At 42.8% G+C, this 21,819-nt stretch overlaps 1 protein-coding gene across 1 annotated transcript in view; it reads left to right on the forward strand.

Moving 5' to 3' along the window:
• LOC114645267 (cadherin-24-like) overlaps positions 1 to 21,819 on the forward strand; it is a 120,648-nt gene that overhangs the window by 1,684 nt on the left and 97,145 nt on the right. The window contains 1 exon segment of the mRNA XM_051922486.1: positions 17,726 to 18,433. Coding sequence (XP_051778446.1) covers positions 17,825 to 18,433 — 609 coding nt within the window. The 5' untranslated portion in view covers positions 17,726 to 17,824.

The raw sequence follows: 21,819 nt of genomic DNA on the forward strand, positions 1-21,819 counted from the left end.
TGCATCCTTTTTACAGTTAAATGACCTGCTTAGGCAGCACGGTGGCTCAGTGGTAGCGCTGCTGCCTCGCAGTTAGGAGACCCGAGTTCGCTTCCCGGGTCCTCCCTGCGTGGAGTTTGCATGTTCACCCCGTGTGTGCGTGGGTTTCCTCCGGGTACTCCGGTTTCCTCCCACAGTCCAAAGGTTAGGTGCATTGGCGATTCTAAATTGTCCCTAGTGTGTGCCTGGTGTGCGTGTGTGTGTGCGCCCTGCGGTGGGCTGGCGTCCTGCCCAGGGTTTGTTTCCTGCCTTGCGCCCTGTGCTGGCTGGGATTGGCTCCAGCAGACCCCCGTGACCCTGTGGTTAGGATATAGCGGGTTGGATGACCTGCTTAGATTCGCAGAGACGGACCGGTGACCTCGGAGCTTCATTTTTAAAAAGGGGTCCGCTAGGGTGAAACCTGAAATGCCGGAGGATGTGTGACATGTGACACGTTTTAGTCTAAGAATTAAATCAAAGCTTGCGCGTCCTCTTTCAGACCTCCCTAAATTCTGATGTTCATCTGTTTCTCACGACGGGGGTGTCCGAGAGTCTCTGCGTGATTACAATTCTAATGAAAGCCCCCGGATTTACCTGAGAGGCGCACAGCTGACAGAGCGAACCAAACGTCCTCCGACAGAAGGCAGCAGAGGCGGAAGGGGGCACACGCGGGGGCACGAGCTCGGCTGTAGAGGTAAGTCGTACAACTAAATTAAGAATGACAAAGAGACCTTGGCATACCAGCTCAGGAATGGCTTCTCTCTCCCAGACCGTCAATGCATTTGAGCTTCATCTTTAGATCAGCCAGGCCTGCCTTAGCCGTAGTCTAACAATTAATTACTGCACAGAGAGTGCCGGGCTCCATTTACGTTAATCAGCTCCCAACTACCTTGTTTCCTGTCAGTTTAAACACATCATTGTCTTTGTGTGTACTAGCTTTGTTAATTAGTAGCCATTTGTAAAGTCTGTATTTGTGGCTACCTGTGTGAACTTGTCACAGCACTCTGAAAAGAGCGGATGGCCAAGCGCAGGGAAAGAGCCATGGAGACACTAGCCTGCAGTGGAGGACATTGCATAACCTCGGCAGAGTGTCCTGGGGGTCTGTGTGCTGTGATGGGCACTTCTTTGAGCACCAGAGGTCCGAGTGTTAACTAGTATTATGATCAAGCCGTGTCACCACGTACACTTCACAGCCCTCACTCTTTTTCTTCTTGTTCTCTGGCCCACGCTATATGGCTGCACCCATGGAAACCAACAGGCCAGCCCTATGGGGGCAAGTGGGGGCTCAAACAGGGGCTATCCTCAAGGGATGCTGGCACCCATTGTATGGGGCACGAGCTCAGCATGGTGGCGCAGTGGTAGTGCTGCTGCTTTGCAGTAAGGAGACTGTGGAAGATTGTGGGTTTGCTTCCCGGTTCCTCCCTGTGTGGATAGCGCTTTGAGTACTGAGAAAAGCGCTATATAAATATAATGAATTATTATTATTATTAAGTCTCCCAGTGTCCATCATTTGTTCTGTTCTCCCGACCAGGTAAGAGACTGCTAACCATCCTGGTCAGGATGCTCCTCCATCCAGGTCACTTCTCCACTATGGTGCTCTCCATGCTCCACGGGAGGGGATTTCCATCAAATACTGTTGGGATGCCACCAGCTTGCCCCTCCATCCCTGCCTCCTGGCCAGGATAGGGAATGCCACCTCCATTTCTGATCATCCTTTATGCTGGTAACAAAACAGGGTCCATTCCACCTTTTCCCTGTATCCATCCATAACAATATATATATATATATATATATATATATATATATATATATATATATATATATATATATATATAGTGTGAGTCAAAATTATGCTAACAGTAATGGTACTGCTATGTACTTTTATACAATTTTTGTGGTCAATTTATGTGCCATATATGATACATGTGCTGAACATGATGGTGAACAGGTTGAGACGTTCCTGTAAATCATCTTGCACAGTTTTGTGAATAAATTGTTTCCATCATTTAAATGTTAACATAATTTTGACTCACCCTGCATATATTCCCAAGTCAGTCATTAACATGTGCAGAATTAAGGTGAATCGGACCGATGAGCTTTGCTGGCCTGAGAGGTCTGTTCTCTTCTCCTCCACACTGTCCTGGTAATCCCCTTCTGGTCACTTGCCACGCACACACAAACAAGCAGAAGAACAAGAGGCACATTGCAGCTTAACAAACGGAACTTTTTCCAGCACTTTGTCCAGATGCCTGAGTAATGTCTGTCAGCTTGAGCTTCTCCATGCAATTTGTGCCTCCTGCCTAGCAGATGTCACTGCTGTATGGCAGGCATGAAAGGTGATCTGGGGCTGAAGATGACGGCACGCGTGTCCTTGTGCCCACTCATGCTTTGCCAATGGTTGTTTGGAAAATGACTTTTTGTCTCCGTATTAAATGAATTCATTCTGTATGTTTTTTACTGTTCGGACACAAGTCTGTATTCTAGAGAGTGGGTGAGGCGCCAGTCTGTTGTAGTGGACATTCACAGGTACCTCACAGAAGGGCAGGTTAGGTTTAAGAATAACATGCAGGTCTTTAGGATGTGTGAGTGTTTCCAGAAGAAAAACAAATCTCATAGACGCATGGGAGACCCCTAAGACTGAGATTTGAGAGCGAAGCCCACGCAGACACAGGAAGAAAGGGCACCCTATACATGGGCAGCGCCCCTCCTGGAATTGGAACTGAGGTCCCTGGAGTTGTGAGGCAGCAGTGCCACCACAAACAGCCCCTCTTATTTCATGTAATGTCTGCTAGTTAGGCTACAGCTGCACTACTATACTGTCATTTAAAAATGCAGACATTAGTCTCCCATTATTGCCTTTCATCCACACTATCCTTCCATTCATTATCCAACCCGCTATATCCTAACTACACTACCCCATGGAAAATGGAGACTTTTGAAAATGCTCTCCAGAGACGTATACTTGTATAAACACCAGCAATATGGACAGATAAAAATGTAAACTTCTGAACACGCAGACCCTAATCGCGCTCTGATTTGTTTGTGCTGATTACGTAGTCCTTCCCTGACTGGACTGTTCTTATTACAACATCTCATTCACTGAATAGTCACCCTTCATGGAAGAAAAACATATTCCAACACTGAGGACATAGAAGACTTGCTTACAATGGTTCTTATTGTGTTTCTTACCTGTATGCATCTAAATTGTGTTTTGTACAGTTTGAATGCTGCATACATGCTTAAAAGTCAAATAATTTACCAGTCACTACAGTTTTGAGATAAATCCTCTGTCTGGCTGTGTTTATCATTTCTTCAAGGATTTTTCTGGTGATGCATGAACGCCCAGTGTAGACAAATGTCTACATCATAAGCCTTTGTGGTCATTTCAGTGTGGATGGAGATACTTCATGAAAGATGTGGAGACGGACGCGAGTGTGGATGGTCATCATTTCCGTTTAAAGTCACTGTTTTAAAGTGAAAACAGAGTGCTATGGATGTAGCCTTAGTGTCCCCAGTAGGCTCCATTTGCCCTGGACAGACCACTCTCTTCACGGTTTGGTCACTCAGCGTAATGCTAATTCATTTCTTTTAGTTCGCCCATCTTATCTCCATCAATGAGACGCCAACCCCTTTAATGGCTCACTTGTCTTCTGATTTCCTTAAAGGATGAGTCCGGCATTTTTGAAGTCCTCTTTTGGCCTAGTTGACTCATCACACAATATATATGTGTACAGTATACCAAAAAGAGCAAAAAACAGTGCTTATATTACCAAAAAAACAGAAGAGCATAAACAAAAACTGTTGGTGCCCCTGAAAGAGTGGCTGCAGTTGGTCGCAACCTGACGTGAACAGCTTCAACATAAACTCCTCGCCTTCCTCATTAACTCCATGTTGACTGCATTCCTGCCATCGCTGGCCTTTTAAACTTCACTACAGCTTTAGTTCCACAAACCCCCCAAGGTGATTCTCTCTGCAGTTTCTATCAGAACACAGCCCCCCGGGAACCCTGCTCTCACTTTATCCCCCATTTTTACTTTCTCGTATACGAAGGATAGGGAAAGTATTATAAATGTTCAAAAATTTGATGATGAGATTTTGATTAATCTCAACGTTTTAGTCCAAAAATACCATTTCTGAAATTACAGTCATATGAAAAAGTTTGGGAACCCCTCTTAATTCTTTGGATTTTTGTTTATCATTGGCTGAGCTTTAATATATGACATGCCTTATGGAAACAGTAGTATTTCAACAGTGACATTAAGTTTATTGGATTAACAGAAAATATGCAATATGCATCATAACACAATTAGACAGGTTGTGTTAAAAAATGCTTTAGTTGCCTCACATTTTTATGCAATCGTTTTGTTCACCCCACTGAATTAAAGCTGAAAGTCTGCACTTCAACTGCATCTGAATTGTTTCATTTAAAATTCATTGTGGTAATGTACAGAACCAAAATTAGAAAAAAGTTGTCTCTGCCCAAATATTTATAGACCTAACTGTAACAGGTATAATGAGCTCTCTGCCCTTTGTTTCTTTTTTTCCATTTCATTGCGGTACATAAAACACAAGACATGAGACAGATGAGCTTCTTTTCTGTTTAGGAGGTCCAAAGTCCCCATGCCCCTTATTCCTCATTGCTACATTCTGAGCATTGGAGGTCTGGATGAGCATTTATTGGCTGCCAGCTGTCATGAATACAGAGCCCACCCGTCTGACTAAAGACGAAATCAAACCTGTCACAGACATTGGGTGTGTCACATTCGGTCACTGAATGCCCCTGATTTGCTAAGATTATATAAATGAAGGCTATGAGTGAAAGTCATCAAAGACAGGCCTAAATCCATTCTTAGGAGACGTCTGCCCTTTGCAGCTCCCTCATGAAAACACAAGATTAAAGATTTTGTTTGGTCACCACTGAATTTGGGACTTTCATTAGTTGTCAGTTATAATCATCAACATTAAAAGAAATAAACATTTGAAATACTTCAGTCTGTGTGTAATGAATGAATCTAATATACAAGTTTCACTTTTAGAATGGAATTACTGAAATAAATCAACTTTGTCATGATATTCTAATTTTATGACCAGCACCTGTATATACAAGGGATCCTCGGGTTGCAACGTCTCGATATATGACGTTTCGAGTTCACAACACTCACTGCCATAAAAACTTAAAAAAATTGAGATGAGTGTTTTGGCTTACGCCGTTGGCGTCGTACTTACAGACTATGTGGGTGAATTCGATGGGTTGTGTGTGGAGAGTATGTTCCATTTGTGTTGCTTTGTTTGGCGACTTTGTGGCCCTTATCATGGCTCCTAAACAAAAGTCAGAGTCTTCAGATGGTAGTGCTTCGAAGAAGAGGAAAGCCATCATGATGGAAGTGAAATTAGACATTGTAAAGAGATCAGTAGGAATTAAGGTAAGGAATTTTTTTTACACTCATTTTTTGTCATTTTTTTCTCTTACTACAGTACAGTGTACAGTACAGTGTATTTATGTCCTTTTCCTTTTTCTGTGGCTTTTTATGTTCTAGATTATGATTTTGCAAATGCGTTAGGATAGGCAAATGACTTATAGGGTGTGTTTCGACTTACACCAAAAGTCGGGTTACATCACTGTCATAGGGACGGAACTGTGTCATAACCCGAGGACCCCCTGTAGTGACTTTCTGGATCGAAAACCCCTCCAGGGCATTTTACAAGCAGAGCACTGTGTTACAATTCCTTACACGGTTCAGTTGTAGACTTGGACCACAGGCCGGTTAAGTGACTCATTCAGGTAAGTAAGTAAGCAAGTAAAATTTATTTATAAAGCGCCCTTCACAGACATGACATCACAAAGCTCTGTACAACAAGAAAAACACATAAAAGTGCCATCCAAATATAAAAAACGAGAAAGGTAAAGAGAAGAATAAGAACAAACTAAAAATAAACAAACAGTCCAAGCAGCGACTACTCAACTGAGTGCAAAAGCCTGCTTAAACGAAAATGTCTTAAGTTGCTTTCTAAAAGATTCAACTGACTGAGCCGTGTGCAGCGCTAGCAGAAGACCATTCCAAATCCTTGTGCAATCCCCATGTATCGTGATTCGGGTACAAGGGATGACTAAGAGGCCCTGTGCCCAGACCTAAGTGCCCGTATGGCGGAGCAGGAGGCCAGTGACATACTTGTCCGCAGAGAGCTCTATACAGTAGGTAAGCACCAAAATTTGAAAACAAATTCTTTAATAAACGGGAAGCCAGTGCAATGCATAAAAAAATGTGAATTTCCCCTTGGGATTAATAAAGTATTATCTATCTATCTATCTATCTATCTATCTATCTATCTATCTATCTATCTATCTATCTATCTATCTATCTATCTATCTATCTATCTATCTATCTATCTATCTATCTATCTATCTATCTATCTAAAATGGGTGTGATATGCGCCCTCCAGCGAGATCGAGTTAAAAGCCTGGCAGCTGCATTTTGGACTAACTGTAGCTGAGAAAGGCAGGATTTCTTCAGGCGAGTATGCAGGGCATTACAATCGTCAAGACAAGAGGAGATTAAAGCAGGTACAAGCTGAATCCAGCAGGGGGCGCTAACTCCCTGGTTGGAATAAGTTCTTTTGTAATTGCGGCATGTTACATAACCCAAAATTATATAGATATGATATTAAAAGGCGATACCGCTCCCTTAATGATACAGCGGTAAGGAATCACGTAGGAGAAATAACTTAGCTTTCTTTAATGATGGTTTACGTGGCATAACAGATGAGGAAGACATGACAAGACCTTTCAGGTATTGGGGGCCCAATGTGTAGAGTCTGCCATTTTTGTTGCTGCGCTGGAAGGATTTTCAGAATTGGATGGCGGTATCTCCCATTCATCCATCAGCTTCAAAGGTGCGCCAGGCAATTTTCCAAGGCTTTATACTCTTTCTTCATGTGCAGGCCCCCACTTAGGTGAATCATGCCATTCCAAACAAGGCAAAGAGGTTACAGTTTCATGCTGACTTTGACACACAGAAATAGTACAATGCCCATTTTGCAGTTGTCCTTAACTTGTCTTGTCTTAAAATGCTTCCCTAGCAGTTCTAAATGCTGGGCCCCTGTACTAAATCTGGTTTTGTGTTAGCTGTACATGTGAGAAGAAAAGAAAAGCAGATTTAAAATATTTGCACAGAGCACAGTGACATATTAAACCTATATTCTGATTACAGAAGCATCTCCAATTCTGGTCTTGAAACTACAGAGCTCAATTTAAAGAGGTTTAGTAAATGAAAGAAACAAGAGTGGCTAAGAGACCTTACATGTGAATCTAAGCTTAAAGACTGATCGTAAATGCCCCCCAGATTGCATAAGTTCGACTTGGCGATTGGAGAGACAGTAGCCATCTTGAGACAAATCTCAGAGTGAAGGCCTGGGGGAGCACCAATTACAACCTCAGTCTTCCCCGAGTTCAACTGCAAGTAGTTATTACAAAAAGCCAGTTATTAATCCACGATAAGCAGTCAACCAAAATGGCCAATGTTTCAATTTGATTGGGTTTACATGAGATAGGAAAGCTGTATGCGAATCCTACACAGAGAATGGAATGACGGCTTTTGCATCAAATTGCGATGTCTTTCTTACAAAAATACAAATGAAGAGATGGCGACCGGTTATTTTCATAGCCTGTCCGTCTGTGCTCTTCAACCGTGCACTGGACGTGGCCGCTTCAGTAATGAATGGATGGTTGGCTGGCTGGCTGTCTTTCCATAACTCGTCCATCTTTGAGTTTACCCCTGCCAACAAACTGCACCTTTTACTTTTCGAGTTGCTTCTTCATTGCCCCTCTCCCAACTCGAATGTCCTCTTTTATTCCTTTCCATCAGACTTTCCTTAGAGGGAAGCTGCAATCAAATAAAGCAGATTACCACAGATTATTTCAAACCTTCTCAAATATCTCTATGGGGGGGGGGGGGGGGGGTGTTTAAAAGGATTAAGGAAAAGAGGGATTGACGTGGTGAGGTTAATGGGGAAAACGAGTGAAGCCGGATATACAATACAATACAGTTTATTTTTGTATAGCCCAAAATCACACAAGAAGTGCCGCAATGGGCTTTAACAGGCCCTGCCTCTTGACAGCTCCACAGCCATGACTCTCTAAGAAGACAAGAAACAACTCCCAGAAAAACCCATGAAGGGGAAAAAAATGGAAGAAACCTTGGGAAAGGCAGTTCAAAAAGAGACCCCTTTCCAAGTAGATTGGGTGTGCAGTGAGTGTCAAAAAGAAGGGGGTCAATACAATACAATACTATACAGAATTTAATAGTAGATGATATCACATAATATAATTTGGATTTGTTTAGAGTCCTGGGGACCTCAGCCATCAAGCTGCCTCCCCCTATTGGCCATTCCACAGCTGAGACAGCGCTGGGCAAGCCAATCTGATGAAAGGACCCCTCTACCTGACAATTCCTGTGATCCTCCATCAGAGATGACTTTACCTTAGGCAGGTAGAACAACTTGGCAGGTGGGCTGTGGCACCAAGTGCCACATTTGAGTACCAAGAAGAGAAACAGTTACGATTTGTTGCTAACCCTCACATATTCTATCATGTTACTCTATGTTTTAGTGCTAATGACTAACAACAGAGATGCAGTCTGTACAGTTAATCAGCAGCTCTAGTCAGGGTGTGCTAAATTGAAGTAGTGAGTCTTCAGCCGAGATTTAAAAGCTGAGACTGAAGGGGCATCTCTTATAGTAGCAGGCAGACCATTCTACAGTTTAGGGGCTCTGTAACACATTTCTTTACATATTGGAATCGATTTGATAATTAAGAACTAAACCAAGCGAGCACGGTGCCTGTAAGGCCAACATCATTTTATAGCCTGTGCAGTAAAATAGAATGGTCAATGGTGTCAAATGCTGCGCTAAAGTCTAAGAACATCATTACAGTGGAGTTTCCTTCATCAGAGGATATCAGAATGTCGTTTACAACCTGCGTTAGTGCTGTTTCTGTACTCTGACCAGTGCGGAAACCAGACTAGAATTTCTCAAATAAATTGTAATGCGTAAGGTGTTGACTGAAGCTGATTGGCGACTACTTTTTCTAGTATTTTAGAGAGAAAGGGTAAATTTGAAATACTGTAGGCCTATAATTGTTTAGTATGTGTGGGTTTAGGTCTGACTTTTTAAGTAATGGTTTAATGACTGACACTTTTAGTGCATCAGGTACTGTACCATGCAATAATGAACTACTGATAATGTTTAGAATAGGCGCTGCAAGGACATCCATTGCACTTTTTACTAGTTTTGTTGGCACTGGATCTAGGGAACAAGTAGTGGGTTTCATTTTAGAAATTACAGTTAAGACTTCCTGCGCAGTTACAGGATTAAAATGACTAAAGTGCTGAATACAATGTGAGGCAGGGTCTGCCAGGCTAGTATGCAGTTTGTACTGTGATGCTGAGATCTGGGATCTTATATTTTTAATTTTCTCCTTGAAGAAGTCTGTACTGCTAATATCTGTTGGTATTTTGCACTGTAGATCTGAATTCCCATTTGTTAATTTAGCAACTGTTCTAAACAGTACCCAAGGATTTTTATTATTGTAATCTATTATTGTATAATAGTATTCTGAGCAAGCTTTAAAGAGAGCTTTTTTATATTTTTTAACACTCTCTGTACATGCGATTTGAAAGACATGTAATTCCCATTTGTTAATTTAGCAACTGTTCTAAACAGTACCCAAGGATTTTTATTATTGTAATCTATTATTGTATAATAGTATTCTGAGCAAGCTTTAAAGAGAGCTTTTTTATATTTTTTAACACTCTCTGTACATGCGATTTGAAAGACATGTAGCTTTGTTGTTCTCCATCTGCGCTCCAGTTTTTGACACTCTAATTTAAGAGCTCGAGTGTTTTCATTAAACCAGGGAGAGTTTCTATGTGCTTTGATCACTTTTGTTTTAAGGGGAGCCACTGCGTCCAGAGCATCTCTCAAGGTCACATTATAATGTGATGTTAACTGATCTAAATTGTTTTCCACAATTACACTCGAATTACTCAAAGTATCTATACATTTTGAAGCAGAATTACAATCTAGATGTCTCACTGTCTTTGTTTTAATCTGTGAGTGCATTGGCAAGGGAAGGACTAAATCAAATGTAATTAAGTAGTGATTGGCAATATTTTCATTTAATGGAGTAATATTTAAATTTTGAATTTCAACTTTGTAAGTTATAATTTCATCTAATGTGTAGTTATGATTATGAGTTGGACCTTTGACAATCTGACAAAATCTTACTGAATTTAACAAATAAGTAAAACATTTGCTAAAAGTGTCAGTTTCCACATCAATGTGTACATTAAAATCCCCCATCAGTACTACGCGATCATAATTTATAGCCAAATCAGATAGAAGGTTGCTAAATTCAGTCACGAACAATGAATATAGGCCTGGTGGTCTGTAGACTAGCACTATAATTGTGTTGGAATCTGTTTTAACATTTAAAATGAATGCCTCAAAGGATGTAAAGTCGCCTACATTTTTAGACGTGATTTGCATTTTGTTACAATGAATTAGTCCAAGGCCTCCTCCTCGACCAGAATCTCTAGACTTATGAAGGAACGAGTATCCATCTGGTGACGCCTCAGCTAGGGGGACAGTGTCACATTTACTAAGTCAGGTTGCAGTGTGAAGACACAGATCAGATTTTGTACTTAATATAATATCATTTACTAAAACAGCTTTACTGCCAAGAGAGCGAACGTTCAATAAGCAGCATTTAAAACTGCATGCTTCTTTGTGAACTGGTGATATATTTTGTGTTTTAATTTGAAGTAAATTTCTATTACAGATGCCCCTGGTGGAGGGTCTGGTTTTATCCCTTGGTCTAATTATACACCTTATTTTTTGGTTATCAAGTAATTTAAGTTTACTAAATTTACTGGATGCCCCACAACAGGGATTATGGGTAACAGCTTCAGGATAGTAACAGGTGGGATAAACAACAGCCTGTGATTTAATATCATATGACTGTGGCCTGGATGGTGCTCTAATCAGATAGCCAGGCAGTTTTGCTTCCATATTTTGGGATAATACATAAGATCCCCTCCAGTTAGGATGAAGACCCTCTTTTGAAAAATCCAGGCCTTTCCCAAAAGTCATCCCAATTGTTCACAAACATTATGCTTTTATTTGCATACCTGGTTTCTAGCCAGCAGTGAAGGGAATGCAATCTGCTATAAATCACATCCCTTCTATGTAATCTTGGTAAGGGGCCAGATACAACTAAATTCTGACATTTTCTTTTAGCTTTGGTGCATAGAGAGATGAAGTTCCTCTTTAATACCCCAGATTGCTGTAAATAAATATCATTAGTGCCGACATGCAGCAATAAGGTAGATAGTCGGCGACATGGTCCAATGCGGCTTCTATGTCAGAAATCTTGGCCCCTGAGAGGCATTTAACATTAACTGCTGGTTTAACATAGCTAACATTTCGTACTATGGAATCGCCAATTATGAGCACTTTCTTATTCTCAGTTTCCACAGGCGCACTGCGTTAAAATGTACCTAAACAGTTTGAGTTATTACCTTTATACCAAACTGCAATATTTCCCACCACCATCAAAGAAGAATTTAATTGGGAAACAGTGGGTGTAACTATAACACCTGATTATCCTATGACATGGCATCATCATGCACGGTGTCCATTTTAGCACAGGGGCTTATCTGTCTCTTCTCGCCCTCAGACATTTCCAACCCCATCAGGTAGATGTTGCTCCTCACCTGACACCTTTCGTATTCCCCTCTCAGTGTTTGAGAATCATTTGTCCCTTGTCATTTCAAGACTACCACAGATTCCTTTTTATGGAACACCCTCATAGTTCCCCCCAATGCTCCTGTTTTGTCTTCATAGCCGTATTCTAGTTTACTAAATCTGACACTAAGCAGTGCACAAAAAGGGCAGCAGCACTCTTAAGTAGGAGAAACACATTGCATCCTTTGGTGGGGATTCAGTGACCAGCTTGATGCAGACACAAACAGAGATATGGACGCACACTTGCACCCCTGGTTTGAGTTAAAGACAGTCCCTCATTCATAGACCAAACTCAGCTACTCTACATGACTGGAGCCACAATTAGAGCAGATTATGCAGTTCAATTAAATGAGTCAGTATCTGATTCAGAATATTCGACCTTATTATACCAGTCATTCCCTCCAGAGGACCACACGGTATCAGCTTGAATCTCTGCAGGTCAACCTGTGTGAAGGAACACCATCTCCAGCGCAACCTGGAAAGGATGGACCTTCTTGTTATTCCAGCTTGTCCATCTGTGTAGCAACCCCTCTCTGTTCAGCTTGGTTTATCATCACTAGCATGTTGGGGTGGTGATCAATGACTAGCTCTCCTTCCATGACCATGTTGCTATGGTCTCTCATTCTTGCAGATTCACTCTGTGCAATATCTTCAAGATCAAATCATATCTGACAGAATATGCAGCACACCTCCTGGTCCAGGTTCTGCTCTTGTCACAGCTGAACTACTGCAACTCTCTGCTGGCAGCAGCACCAGCATGTGCCACCCAGCCGCTGCAGATCATTCAAAATGTAGTGGCTGTGGTATAGCGGGTCCGTGTCTTAACAGTCAGGAGCCTGTTTTAATACATAATTAATTGAATCTACAGATCGATCTCCGTGGGTGTGTGCACTCTCACAGCTGTGGGAGGTTGGTGAGGTAATTGCGGTGAGAGGCACCTGCACTTGAGGGTACGGTTTGTCTCAATTGCCTCACCGGCTTCCTGCAGTGCATGATTGAGACTTGGTGCCCACAGAATCATATAAGGATAAGCCAGCATGAGAAAAGGAGGAGGAGAAAACAGAAGGAAGGAAAAAATGAAAGGAGAAGCAAAACAAAATGAATGGAAAAATGACAGAGTTTAACAAAAAGGAGAGAGAAGGAGGGCACCAGTGCGATGAAAAGGAAGAAGACACACAGGAATGGAGCCCCAGGGATAGGAGCATGCGGCCAGCGCTCAAGAGCTCTGAGGGTTGCTCCTGCTGGGCTGCCGGGGAGCAGGAGCAAACACAATACACCAGAAGGCTCTCTGTGTCAGTCCAGGAAGGCAGCAGAAGTCAAAGGGGTGGAGGCTCAGTGATACCCCATGGATCGCCATAGGATGGGCAGCGGGGACCTGAGCAGGACTGAAGGGTGTCTGCGCCTGTTGGTTGAGATCTCTCCATGCTATGAAAAGGATAAGCTGGAGAGATGTCTGCTTTTAAGGGAAGCACTGGGGTCTGTGATTATAAAGGGAAGACTCACGCATGATTTGATTTGACTGCACTTCGATTTGGACTGTTTTTTAATAAAAGCACTTGGCACCTTAATGCACCTACCCCTTACTTTGTGTGTGAGTGTCCTCTCCCACTGGCTCATCCTCGAGTAAGTTATCAGTGGTAGTGGGTTCAAGTGGCTCACCAGAATGACCCTGAAGTGTGGGGCCGATCTGCATGATTACAGTGGCACATCTGGTGTTCAACCATCCAAGGCAGGCACATGGCCCTCCTCTCTTCAGATCACTATACTGTCTTCCTGTAGGAGCCGAATTAAGTTAAAAATCATGATGCTTATCTACAGAGTAGTCCATGGGTCTGCACTTATATATATATGGAGACAATTGTGAGGTCCTGTGTTCCTTCTCAACCACTCAGATCTGCTGATCAATGGCATCTGGTGATACCACCTCTGGATGGTATCAAATCTCAGTTCAGACTTATATGTGTAGCTCCTGGCAGGTAGAACAAGCCTCCCCCCTCCATTTGAAACTCTGATACCCTCAATGTGTTTTCAATGGAGATGGGCAGCCCTCCATTTGCTGGAATGAGTCTGGGGCTAAAAGTACTCCAAGACAGCACCTCCTGGAGGGGATAGAGAGGATTTTTGATAATGGCATCCAATTTTGCTATCATCTTCTTTTCCACAACAGCTTCAACTGTGTCCAGGGCTTGTCCTGTGACGGAGCAGGCTTTCTTCATAAGTTTGTTCAGGCATTGTGCTTCTTTTGTGCTCAGGTTGCTTCCCCAGGAGACTGTAGAGTAAAGCAACACAGCTGCTTGCTTCACACATCAAAAGACCTGAGTCTCCTTAGCAAGTCCAGTCTACTCTGGCCCTTCTTATACAGTGCCACTGTGTTGTCAGAGCAGTCCAGTTTATTGTTTACTAGCTGTTCCATATGGCTCTGCCCACATAGTAGTGAAACAGGACAAACTTTAAAAAACAATTTAAAAAAGTGGAAAGTAGGTACGCTCCAATGTTAGATGTTGGATTGTGTTCAGCTCTGACGAGAGAGCATCCCCCACGTGGGGAGAAAAACACAGTGGCCATGATATCTCTGTCAATCAGCAGCTACCCTCTAAAACACATGGAGCTCTGATCTCTCTCTCAAAATCGTCAAACATTACTCCTTAACTATCTGTAGGTGATAATGTCTGCTGAACAAACAGGTATCGCTAGCTAAGCGGAGGCAAGGTACACTCCAACCCATGGCGAGAGGTAGAGCGACTCGAACAGAGGCTGGTACATGAATGAGGGTGGCCTCGCCCAGCTCCCTACTCCTGAGGTCCCGCCTCCCCCTCAGCCCGCAGCCACTCTCTCGGATTCAAGCAAATACTGTAAATTGGTACCGCAAGCAAACTATGATACTTAATACAATGAGAGAAGTTGCTAAATCAACCGGAATGTTCAAGCAAATTATAGAAAAAAACCCGATCTAAATCCGTTAATTACTGTAGTTCTCTTGTAAAAGCGGACAGACAGACAAATGTTGGATTTTATATATTGTGGAACCTGGCCTGGACACAGACAGACGGACATCATTTTAAAGTCACCCAACACACGTTTATTTATTTACAATATTTACAAGCAATGATTAAGCACAACCCAATGCCGCAGCACCAATCACCCCACAAGTCCAGGCCCTTTCACAATGCCTTCTCTCTTGGGACCACCTCCGCTCCTCTCCTTTGATTTCTGTCCTCTTCCACACGACTCTCGCCTTGAATGGAGGGAGGTGGCCCCTTTTATATTCCCCTGGATGTGCTCCAGGTGTGTTCCGGCAATCTTCCACCGACACGTCCCAGTGTGGCAGAAGTGCCGGCTGCATCCCCGGAAGCACTCCGGATGTCCCTGCTCCTCTTCCCCCCAGCACTTCCTGGTGTGGCAGAAGTGCTGAGTTCCAGGGCTCCCAAGGCATCTAAGCGCCCCCTGGCGGTGACCATGGGCCCCTACAGGGTTGAGCTTCACAGCTCTGTACCCGTGGTCCCCAAAGTAACCAGGGCGGTTGCCCCCTCATGGTCTGGAGAAAGCGCAAGCCCTCCTCCAGTCCTCTTGGGCGTCCCGGCTGGGTACCGCCCCCAGCTGCATGCCACAATATATATAAATATAGATATCTACCCCCAGGTACTTGTAGCCCTGCACCACTTCCATGTCCTCTCTCTGAATAGTGGCTGGTGTCAGAGGCTTCATGGCACGTCAGACATCCACCGCCAGTTCTTTTTGTCTTGCTGATGTTGAGTTGCAGGTTGTTGTCCCTGCACCACAAGATGAAGTCCTCCATGACTTTTTGTGCTCTGACTCGTCTCCATTGAGTATGAGTATCATGCAAATTGAATCAAAAATTATGTGCTCGGCCTCAGACCCTGGTACTCATAAATGAGAGCTCCCCTGTGAACTGCTGTCAAGGAGATGATGTCACATCATCACTATTAATGTGTACGCTCACATTTCCCAGCAAGCATCATTTCTTGTGGCTGAAGAGTGAGTAATTTTAGCAGAAACCTTATGGACTTAAGTCGCCATGCCACCAACACCACCAGGATCTGAAAAACAAGGCTGGCAGCCCAGCTCCAGATATACTTTCATTAAAAGCAAGAGTGTTAAATTGTAAACTGATTACCTAAACTTAATCAACATTATTGAAATTGAGGAAATTACTATAAAACTAATCGTCATTTTTGTTGTTTGTTATATATCAGTCTTCATGTATTGAACCTGAACCTACTGAGCTGCAATATTTGGCATTCAATTCCTGAAATGTGATGGAAACAAAACAGGAATCCAGCTCAGTCAGGCTGTGTCTGGTCCCTGCCACTAGTGGTGAAGTGGCATCAGATTAAAGGAGAAGCGGTGCTGAATATCTTTTGAATATTTGTGTAGATATTTGTGGATTATATTAGACATTTGCCTGATGTGTGATCTCCACATCAGAGGTCATATTTGTGCCACCTTACTATTAAAGCACACACCGTAGGCTAATTTTAAAGAACACTTCCCTGTATTAGACTTCAGATGCATGTTGGGTGATTAACATCGCGACAGAGCAAGGCAGACAGAGGTAGCGCCCACTGCAGGTACCCCACATCACCATCTTTATTCACTTTAAAAAGGTTATTAACTTCCACTTTCTCTACAAAAAAAATAGCAATGAGATCAGTCTTGTGGATATCATGTCTACCATTAACAGAAAATGTTTTTGTCTTTACAAACAGATCCTGAGAAACAAAACTTCAATTAACGCCACAGAATAAATACAGTGCCATCAGAAAGGACTCAGACCTCTTCACTTTTTTTCACATTTTGTTATATTGCAGCCTTGCATTAAAATCATTTTTGTTCATTGTTCCCCACATCAGGCAGCACTCAATAACACACAATGACAAAGTGAGAACCGGATTTTAGGAATTTACGTACATTATTCAAACCTAAACCAGAAATATCACACTGACTCAAGAATTCAGACCCTTTGCTATGACATCTTGTCATCTGTCTCAGGTGCATCCCATTCTGCTAATCGCTGCTGAGATGTTTCTATAGCTTGTTTGTAGTCCTTCTGCCGAGCTTAAAGACAGGCTTGTGTTAAGGAAGGCTACAAAAATACATATGGACGCCCTCTTGGAGTTTACAAAAAGGCACCTAAAAGACTCTCAGACGATGAGAAATAAGATTCTCTGGTCTGGTAAAACCAAGATTAGCATCATGTCTGCAAGAAACCAGGAATCGCCTCTCATCTGTGGAGTTTGGAGTATGTCGGTGGCAGCATCATGTTGTGGGGTTGAGACTGGGAGACTAGGCAGAGCTAAAGGAAAGCCTAATGGAGCAAAGTTGAGAGATATCCTTAATGACAACCTCCTCCAGAGTGACCTGGGCATCAGATTGGGTTGAAGGTTCACTTTCCAGTAGGACAATGAGCAGGAGTGGCTTGGGGTTGACTCTTTGAGTTGCTCAGCCAGAGCCAATCAAACATCTCTGCAGGGACCTGAAAATAGACGTCCACTGATGGCCTTCATCCAACCTTGCAGAGCCTGAGAAGATCTGCAGAAAATCCTGAAATTCAGGTGTGCAAAGCTTGTCACATCAGACCCAAGAACACTCCAGACTGGAATGACTGCCACAGGGGCTTCAACTAAGTACTTGTGTCAATGGGATATTTCTGTTTTTTATTTTTAATAGATTTGCATTTTGGGTAATTGAGTGTTGCATGATGGAAAGATGAATTAAAATGATCTTAGTCTCCAAAATCAGAGACTTCTTTAAGGTTGTCAAGGCTTCTGCTTCACCTCCATGGCTCTGTGGTTTGTTCCAAAGTCCCTGATTCAAGTGCTGGTTTTTAATGTTGGACTAATAATGACAGTTTACTTGTCAGTAACACTCTTTTCATTTTATGTTATAGGAATTTGGCCAAAATTATAACACAATGAAGTGCAGAGATGAAGTACTGTGCAAGTGAAAATGTGGAATTCAACCTTGAAAAAACTCAAGCAGAAGACACATGTGCTGGAAGAGTAGATGGGAGAAGAAGATTCCACTGAATGCTAGCTACAGGAGCCTCCTTTACGTTAATCCCACCAAAGCAGCAATGTGCTTCAGGATGACACTTGTGATCCTTCAACATCTTGCTCTGATTTTCAGTTTGATACACCCTTTGACTGGAGAGCAGCCACCATTTGCAGAGATACAAAGTCCAAACTGCAGTGGGTGGCCTGTCTTTAAAAGCAATTCACACGCGAAGCCGAGAGCAAGGAGAACCCTTCATGAGTCTGGAGGCAGGTCTGATGACGTTAATCCCATGGAAAGCTTCAGCTCAGTCCACAAATTTATTTCTAGAAGCAACCAGGCTGCATCCCTTTGGACCCCTACAAGACACAACATGGGCACTGAAGCCCCAGTGGAAATGAAGCCAGGTCATTGGGCAAGCTCAGAGCTGGCACAAAACATCAGGTCTCAGCAAGACTCAGCACCTGCCACACCATGGACTCAAAATGGACCCTCCAGAATTGGCAGAGAGCGGTCCCGGACCAGGAGTCGGCGCAGTTGGGTCTGGAACCAGTTCTTTGTCATTGAGGAGTACACTGGACCAGAACCCGTACTCATTGGCAAGGTAAGGGATGATGTTTTATTCAAAAAAATTGCATTCCACTAATAACTCTAAAATCCTTAATGCAATAACAGATGTGAAAAGACAGATGTCAATACTAGTCATCAGTTTCGAGCGGTCATTTACGTTGTTATTGATGGAGAAATCTCTGTAGAAATTGGCTTTGTTCCTAATCAGAGGATGGTAACTGAATGTCTTATTTAATCATCCAGTCATTAGGACAGTAATTCTTAACCTTTTTTGAATCACGGACCCCTTTAAGAATCTGATGAAAGTTATGGACCCCCTTCCCCAGAAATATTCACATAAACACAACTGTGCACGCAATGAATATAATGTACTTTGTTTATTGAGATTTGAATATCTCATACATTTATGCCATACACAAAGTATTATTAAAGTTTAAAGTAAACAATCTAAAAAAAAAAACTTTTTATGCAAAAAGTAATGGCCATTCATTATAATTATGAATTATAATCCTCTTGTGCAAATTAAAAAAGATCTTCCACTACTACATTTTCTACTACCATTACTACTACTACATCTACTCTAAATCAACAGTACCGGGCTGTACAGAGAATATAAATGTTAATTTTTATCTGATCATCACGGACCCCCTGAAAGCCATATGGACCTCAGGTTAGGAACCCCTGCATTAGAGGGTCACAAGGACCAGAGCCTATCCCAGCAGCCTCAGGCAGAAAGCAAAAGAACTTTAATGTTTACTGTTTTGTCGTGTAGGGTCCTATGGTGCCCCTATGTCCCCCTTTCTGTTCTTTTGGTGTTGTCCAGACTTATCTACGGTGCCTCAAATCCCATACACTTAGCACTCTGTGGTCAGACAGACTTCTTCGGTACAGCTCTTCCATCTCAACCTTCCCTTCTTTGTCTTTAGCCCCAGGCAATTAGACAGAGTGAAAAACAAGCAGGAGAAAGCGCTACACTTTAAATTATGTTTTATAGGTAATAGGCTTTATTATAACTAGTGCCACACAAGCAAATAGAACGGGGCTTTGTAAACCAAGACCATACAACCTGATAGTGCTAGATGTGTCGTGTCAGGTGGGCCGATATCTTAAAGTTGTATTCAGTCCTTCCTGCTTCCTTCAGCTCATCATCTGCACTGCTTTCGTCAGGATGCAACATGGCAGAGGGAGAGCATGGCCTTAGCAAGCCTCTCTCTTTCTTGGGAAGATCCTGTCAAATCACCAATGGAACAGCTCAGGTGCAGCCCCCATAAACCTCAAGTAATTTTGTTTCTTGTCAGCATTCTTCAAACATAAAAAACATTAAAGGAAATGCAAGACATTTAGCAATACAATCAGTCATCTCTGTCAGAGGTCACAAAAAACAGCACTCCTAAAGTTTTGGAGGTACAGTTAAAAACTGGTTTGTCCATTTTCCTTGCTTTTTAAATATTATAACCAGTGAAATGTGAATTCTGCAAATAAAGATGTACAAAATATTTATCCAATTATGTGCAACATATCACTCCACCACATTTACGTTTAAATGTATTTGCATGGCAGACACTTTCATCCAAAATAACTTTTAAAAAAGGTCAGCATAATGGAGCAAACATCAGTCTGGTTGACCATTTGGGAACAAGTGTTTCAGGGCAAGGTTATTAAATTGACCACCATAAGTGAAGAGCTCAGTACAAAATACAAGGTGGTTACAGTTCCTAAGCTAAAACCAATTAGACAGAAACTCACCAAACAAGAGAACCGTCATACGCTTCCTAAACATATTGAGGGAGTCCAACTTTTGAATGAAGGTGGGCAGGTTATTCCACCAGCTGGGAACAACACATGAAAGGGGCCTGGATTGAGACTTGATGCCATGCAGAGGAGGCACCACCAGATGCCATTCAACAGCAGATCTGAGTGGTCGAGAATGAGCAGAGGACCTCACAAGAGTCTTCATCTACAGGTGCAGACCCACTGACTATGACTGTAGGCAAATATCAAGGATTTGAACTTAATATGTGCTGTTAAATGAAACCAGTGTAGTATTCTGAAGAGAGGAGTGCAATGCACTTACCTTGGCTGGTTGAATACTACAGAAGATGTGCTGCTACATTGGAGTATCTCCACACATCAGAAGACATGATAGGATGACTGAAACTACCCATGGACGGTCTCAGTGACATCAAGGTTAGAAAGGGTGGGAAGGAAGATCAGGTGGTTGACAGTGTCAAAGGCAAAGGAGATATCTAGTAGGATGAGCACAGATGACCTGCTAGGAACTTTGGCCTGCATTAATGTGTCAACGACAGTAAGTAGAGCCATCTCAGTGGAGTGACCCTTTTTTGAATTCTGACTGATTATGATCAAGTAGTCTGTTCTGTAGAAGAAAACTCTTTAGAGACAGCATGTTACACTGTTATGGACAGAAAAAAGAGGAGAGACACTGGTCTTGAATTGAGGAGAGGAGTTATTAAGGGCCTGTTTGAACAATGCAGGAAAAGAGCCTGTGCTGGGTGAGGTGCTGGCAACATATGTAACTGCAGAAAGGAATGAGGGAGAGGTTGAATGGAGGAGATGTGAGGGGATGGGGTCAAGTGCACAGGTAGTGGGTGGACTAGAGACGAGGTTGTAAACATCAGTGGTAGAGAGAAGAGAGAAGGAGGAGAATATTGTGGTGTGTTTGGGAGGGAACAGCCTGGCTGGAATGGGTGATGAGAATTGACTGCTGATGGCAGCCTAGTTTTTCTGAAAAAACACCTTAGAGTCATCAACAGTCAAGGAGGGTGATGATGGAGGAGGTGGTGGTGGAGGGTTGAGTTGACTGGTAAAAGCAGAGATCATGCCATGAGTATCAGAAGTGTTGCCATTTCTGTCCTGAAAGAAACTTGCCTTAGTGTTGGTGGTAGCAGAAGAGTAGCAAGATGGAAGAAACAGAAACTTATCCAGGACAGTCTGGGCCTTTAACTTCCTCCATTTCCTTTCAGCTGTCTTAATCTGTGGACGTTGACTGCATAGAGCTTCAGAAGGCCACGGGCAGGTTGGTCTTTCACGTGCAGACCTAGTGAAGAGAGAGGACTGGCAGTATTAAGGCAAAAGTAAAGAGATGAGCTTAGGATTTCAGTGGCATTTCAGTGTCAAGAGAGAACAAGTGGGCAGGAGGAGGGAGAGCACATAAGACCAGGAAGAGGAGAGGGAATGAAGGTGATGGACAGAAGGACACAGTGGGACAAACAGGAGTGGAAAAAGAGGGAAGGAGCGGAGAGAGCTGAATGAAAAAATGGTCGGATGCATGTAATGGAGGGACAGTAGCATTAGTGGGAGTGCAGTTCCATGAGAGAGTGAGATCCAGAAATTTACCAGCTGTGTGACTGGGTGGGGTGTGGAGCTGTGTCAGGCTGAAAGAGGAAAGAAGAGAAAGGA

Source organism: Erpetoichthys calabaricus, chromosome 2 (assembly GCF_900747795.2).
Source record: "Erpetoichthys calabaricus chromosome 2, fErpCal1.3, whole genome shotgun sequence".
Taxonomy (NCBI): Eukaryota; Metazoa; Chordata; class Cladistia; order Polypteriformes; family Polypteridae; genus Erpetoichthys; species Erpetoichthys calabaricus.